Source organism: Leptidea sinapis, chromosome 4 (genome assembly GCF_905404315.1).
Source record: "Leptidea sinapis chromosome 4, ilLepSina1.1, whole genome shotgun sequence".
NCBI lineage: Eukaryota > Metazoa > Arthropoda > Insecta > Lepidoptera > Pieridae > Leptidea > Leptidea sinapis.
Window position 1 is genome coordinate 11,773,832 of NC_066268.1, and position 6,601 is coordinate 11,780,432.

Below are 6,601 nucleotides of genomic sequence, written 5' to 3' on the forward strand. Positions count from 1 at the left end.
ATACTTCTTTAGGCACGTTATAAAAAAATGATGAGAGTAAAATTTTAAGATGCACGCGCATCACTGTAACACAAAAGTAACAGGGTGAAGTTGGTTCCTAAAATTTGTTGACGTTTGCGACATGCGTTATTTTTTTTTGGTTTCTTCGTCAATTTATGGATAGGCAAAGGGTTCAAGCCCGTACAGCCGTATTCGTTATTTAATAATTAATTGTCAAAGTCATCGTTGCAAGATTTTTCCAATATTGTTCTTTCTGCAAACGTAGAATAGCACGAGGATTAAATAATTTTAAGGATTTTTGCTTTGTTAGGCCAAAGCAGTATAACTTCTTGCGTGCATACAATATGTACTTATGTACAAGTGCATAATATTTGGCACACACACTATTTATTTTATTTAAGGATAGAACGAGAGAGAGATTTAATAATCATTAACCATTAACTAGACTTGAATAGTGAAGTTTGGCTCTAGTAATTATAAACCGTGTTTAAAACCGCACTATTCAGAAACGACATATTGTAAGTTATAAATAAATAACACGTCTGTGTTGTCTGTATGTCTCCAATCTAATCCACGTGACTTTTAAGGGTGAATAACATACGAAACATATCTATATATATAAATGAATTGCTGTTCGTTAGTCTCGCTAAAGCTCGAGAACAGCTGGACCGATTTGGCTAATTTTGGTCTTGAATTATTTGTGGAAGTCCAGAGAAGGTTTAAAAGGTGAATAAATAGGAAAATGCTGCGAAATTAAATAAAAACAACAAATTTGTTTTTCCTTTGATGTGTCCATACATAATTTCTATGAGAGAATTTATTGACGCACGGTTTGACAGTTCTGCTGTGAAACAATTTCATTACTACAGCAGGGTGCATATTTTACAAAGTAATTTTTGATGTTATGATATATTATTGACAAATTCATATAAAAACATTATTTTATTTATTATATACAGAACAACGTCTGTCGGGTCAGCTAGTATCTAATATAAAAGTAATTGACTTTGAAACTTTGAAGTAACCTTGACAAATATGTATTTAGTAACTACGTATTTTGAACATAGTTTTTAATTTAACTATGACATAATATACAATAATTTTTCTTAATATGGTCACTCTTATTTCTAACTTCATGATGCGATGAATTTAATTTATTTTTTTAATGATGTAATCAATTTAGTTTTGTGATAATTATTATGATTTCATTATAATTTCTAAATGTCAAATATTTGTATGCTCAATAACGGACACGACTCGGAGCTAAAATGTATTTAAATCATCTATAATGTATTAGCCTTGCAACATATAAAGATCTTTCTTACTTACTTACTTTGCCCGGTCAATATATTATGTACTAACTCACTGTATGTTTCGCAACAAGAGCGCATGAATGTTCAAGATTGTGAATCGTTATGTATTTACAAGTGCACGTGTGAACTTCACGCTGTATTCGCTAATAAACGTACAACACGAACAAAACTTTACATCAAATGATCGATAGATTTTTGTTTACGTATTATTTTGTTACCAGTGGGAGGCTCCTTTGCACAGGATGCCGGCTAGTTTATGGGTACCACAACGGCACCTAATTCGACCGTGTGTAAATATTACTGGGCAAATGAGACTTAACATCTTACGTCTCAAAGTGACGAGCGCAATTGTGTTCCCGCTCAGAATTTTTGGGTTTTCAAGAATCCTGAGCGGCATTATAGCTCCGACTTCGCTGTTAATCCCACTGTCTGTCAATGGGTTGTATCTCATAAACCACATTAGTTTGACAGTTGAAATATTGACAGTTGACAGAGGGGCTATTAAAAAATATACCCATTAAATAAAATTCTCGTGTCACTGTTATTATTGTTAGTTGCCATACTCCTCCGAAACTGTTTGATCGGTATTTATGAAATTTTATATGTAGGATACATACCTACTAAGCTAGAGGTCCCGGATTCGAATCCCGGTAGGTGCGAGCATTTATATGATGAATATGGATGTATGTTTCCGAGTCATGGATGTTTATATGTATTTATGTATATTTAAGTGAGTATATTGTATTAAATATATCGTTGTCTTGCAACCCATAACACAGGCTATATGTGCCTAATTGGGGCGAGATAATTTGTGTAAAAAGTGTGACAATATTATAATATTAAAATTATATTTGGTAGGTGTGAAAATGGGTCGTAATTTTTATACCACAATTATTTTATTATTGCAAGTTTAATTATAATTTAATTTAGTAATGACGGAAATTGTTGCTCAAATAACTAATCTTATGCCTACAATGGAGCCACTGATTTACCATGCTTCAGTCCGTACCACGTCTTGTGGTAGGGCTGGTACTTCCTCGTGGTGAGGATGGGCCGGGGTCTCCTCTGCGACTCGCAAGCTCCTCCACAGCACAGCAGAAAGAACCGCTTGTCCCTGATCTTCTCGGCGGCCTTAAGGCGCTCCCGAGCAAGTCTGCCGGCGCACCTCCTGGGCCCTGCGTTGACCAGCACGGCTGCGGCTGCCAGGATCAACAACCAACGCATCCTCACATGATCACTGCTCGCACTGCACTGGTGTCGACCGCGTTCAGCGCCGGTCGCTCCAACACTGGCACCGGTCTCTGAGATCGCGAGTCACGATCTACTCTGGTTGTGCCGTGGCCCAATTACTTGTAAATAAAGATGCTAATTCATTTCGTACCGCTTTGTTCCAATCAGATTCTACTTAACAGCATTCATATTCTTCGACGAACTAAATAGCCCAGTGATTAGTGGGCCCGCCTACTGAGCTAAAAGTCCTGGGTTCGAATCCATGTAGGTGCAAACATTTATATGATGTATATGATGTTTGTTACCGGGTCATGGATATATATAATATGTATGTTGAAGTATCGCATTAAATATATTATTGTTATTGTTATGCAGTCTATGCCAAGTTTGGCGCAAGATAATTTGGGTAATATGTCAATATTATTTTGTCATTTTTTTAAATTATATTTATATTATGGTAAGACAAAAATGCAATTTCGTTTCATATAGATGAGCACGCGGCACTGAGCAAACGATTGCATTTAAATTGCGAATTTTGTAGTTTTATTTGTTTAAAAATTATTGCAAATAATGCTGCCTTAGTGTCAAGAAAATTTAATTCCGTACACGTAGCTGACGTAAATTTTATTCCAAAACTAGTTGACCCGACAGACGTTGTTCTGTATATAATAAATAAAATAATGTTTTTATGTGAATTTGTCAATAATATATTATAACACCAAAAATTACTTCGTAAAATATGCACCCTGCTGTCGCAATGAAAATGTTTCCAAGCAGAACTGTCAAACCGTGCGTCAGTAAATTCTCTCATAGAAATTATGTATGGACACATCAAAGGAAAAACAAATTTGTTGTTTTTATTTAATTTGGCAGCATTTTCCTATTTATTCACCTTTTAAACCTTCTCTGCACTTCCACAAATAATTCAAGACCTAAATTTGCCAAATCGGTCCAAACGTTCCCGAGTTTTAGTGAGACTAACGAACAGCAATTCATTTTTATATAGATATAAATAATTATCCAATAAGGAGCTAGATTGACATAATTAAAATAGTGTCACACTTCTCTTCCGATGAAACAATAATATATTTTAAAAATCTGCTTTTGTGTTTAGTACACATCATCTTGTTTTGAAAGCAATATTTTTTTTCGTATTATGTACTTGATAGAATAAAATTTTTGTTTGAAATTTTAGAAAATATAAGTATTTTCGTTTAATTTCCTATAGATATATAAATGGATTATTTAAATTTATTTATTACTTATAATAGTTAAAATTATTACATTATCTATCGGTATATCAATACAAATATTTACATGATTTACTTGAAGCTTCCCAAAATTACAGTGTAAAAGTTGGTAACGATCTACATCATTGAACATGAAAAATAACTGCATGAAAACTGCTGTCAAATGTTCATTTTTTATGGAATAGCAGGACTAACGAGCGTACGGGTCACCTGGTGTTAAGTGATCACCTCCGCCCACATTCTCTTGCAACACCAGAGGAATCACAAGAGCGTTGCCGGCTTTTAAGGAAGGTGTACGCGCTTTTTTTGAAGGTGCCCATGTCGTATCGTCCCAGAAACACCGCACAAGGAAGCTCTTTCCACAGGTTTGTAGTACGTGGAAGAAAGCTCCTTGAAAACCGCACTGTGGAGGACCACCACACATCCAGATGGTGGGGATGATATCCTAACTTGTGGCGTGTCGTGCGAAGGTGGAATTCGGCGGCAGGAATCAGGTTAATCAGCTCTTCGGAACACTCCCCGTGATAAATGCGGTAGAAGACACAAGGTAAATTTAACAGAATAAGATTATATTGCAGTGAGCGTGCAGTTGGAGTGCAGTGTTGTTTGTGGAATAGCTATTCCTGCACAACAACGGTCCTGTAAAATAACTGCAACAGGCCTACTTAGTGGAATATCGATATCTCAAAATTTTATCTTTATGACAGGCGTCGCGTTGCAGCGCAGTTGCAATTTTTTAGTGAAATACTTAGATTGGTCTCCGATGCTATGTTAATCCCACTGTCTGTCAATGGGTTGTATCTCATAATCCGCAATAGTGAGACAGCTGAGATGTTGACAGTTGACAGAGGGGCTATTAAAAAATATATCCATTAAATAAAATTCTCGTGTCACTGTTGTTTGTTAGTTGCCATACTCCTCCGAAACTGTTTGATCGGTATTTATGAAATTTTATAAGTATCCTACCTATCCTACCTCCTACTAAGCTAGAGGTCCCGGGTTCGAATCCCGGTAGGTGCAAGCATTTATATGATGATTACGGATGTTTGTTCACGAGTCATGGATGTTTATATGTACTTATGTATGTTTAAGTAAGTATATTGTATTAAATATATCGTTGTCTTGCAACCCATAACACAGGCTATATGTGCCTAATTGGGGCGAGATAATTTGTGTTAAAAGTGTGACAATATTATAATATTACTATTTTATTTGGTAGGTGTGAAAATGGGATGCGATCTAGCTGGATATTGCACTACCTAAAAATAATAGCTTTTTTATTACGGCAACAATTAGATGCTTGTGTGCGTGGCATTTTTCAAATTTTGTAACATACGCTTCGTGTTATTTTACATTGAAGTTAATAAAATACAAAATACTTACTGATGATATGTGATCCCAGTGTCTTTCTTATTTCTTGTAGTATTATTTTTACAACGTTTTACTACGCAACCCAGCACTTTAGTTTCAATTATTAGTAATGTTTAAAAGAACATGTGGCACTTCAACGCCACACATTCGAGACTGGCTCGAGTACGACCACTTCGGCGTAGTTTTAGTTGCCACACTTTGCGACAACGCCTGCGGTATCTTGTTGGAGCGCAGAGGAGACCAATCCTTAATCTAAGGTGGATTAGCTCTTCAGGACTCGTGCTGTTCGCGTGTAACTATATATACTATATATTATAATTATATACAGTATACGTAATAACGATAATAGGTATTCTATCCGAATTTATGTGAGCCCTAAAAGGGCAAATGTTACTTAGGATTTTTTACGAACTTTATGAATCTGTGGTTATATAAAACAATATGAGTAAAATTCAAGCAAAGTGCGGCAGCTTTTACGACGCCATAATGGGCGTATTCGAGCCAGTCTCGAACAATGTGTGATGTTGACGTGCCACATGTTCCGTTAAACTTTGCTACTAATTGATACTAAAATTGCGTAGTAAAACTTTGTAAAAATAAGACTACAAGAAATAAGAAACACCGGGAGATCATATAACATCAGTTATAATTTTGTATTTTATTAATTTGAATATAAAATAACACGAAGCGCATGTTACAAAAATTGAAGGATCTAATAGTTGCTACAATTAAGAAGCTTTTGTTCTTTGGTAGTGCGGTATCTAGTTAGAGAGCAGCTAAGACCAATCCCTAAACTAAGAATTAAAGAATTGTAATAACTCTTACATCAATATGTATATCTATATGTATAATATCTCATACAAATGCACCCTAATTTGTGCGAACGAAGTCGGGAGCACAGCTAGTAATGAATTAAACGAGTCAATAAGCCAAGCAGTGCACGTACAATGAGTGTCTGGCGAGTGTACAAGACGTGTCACGTGGTCCCGTTGCGGGCCCGCTGAAGAATTTGCTCGAGTTGTTCCCGCTTCAATAATTACTATAACTGTTGTCATTCAACTTGTTTGTTATGTTGCTTTCCATTGCTAATTAGCACGTGTAGCTTGCACATTTCTTTCTTCTTCTATTTTTTTTTTAATGAAAATAAGGGACGAGACGAGCAGGACGTTCAGCTGATATAATTGATGCGCCCTGATACATTACAGCGCCGCTCAAGATTATTGGAAAACCCAAAATTCTGAGCGGCACTACAATTGCGCTCGTCACCTTGAGACATAAGATGTTAAGTTTCATTTGCCCAGTAATTTCACTAGCTCAGGCGCCCTTCAGACCAAAACACAATAAGGCTTACATATTACTGCTTCAAGGCAGAAAGAGGCGCCGTTGTGGTACCTTTAATCTATATCCCGTGTAAAGGAGCCTTCCACTGGAAAAGCT

The 6,601-nt window shown here is 36.0% G+C and overlaps 1 protein-coding gene across 1 annotated transcript in view; it reads right to left on the reverse strand.

Annotated features, from left to right (window-relative positions):
• Window positions 1-2,589, reverse strand: part of LOC126979869 (laminin subunit alpha-1) — a 118,227-nt gene extending 115,638 nt beyond the window's left edge. Inside the window, exon 1 of the mRNA XM_050829416.1 lies at window positions 2,306-2,589. Within this exon, the coding sequence (XP_050685373.1) occupies window positions 2,306-2,537 (232 nt within the window). The 5' untranslated portion in view covers window positions 2,538-2,589. The remainder of the gene's footprint in view (window positions 1-2,305) is intronic.
• Between the last annotated feature and the right edge of the window lie 4,012 nt (window positions 2,590-6,601).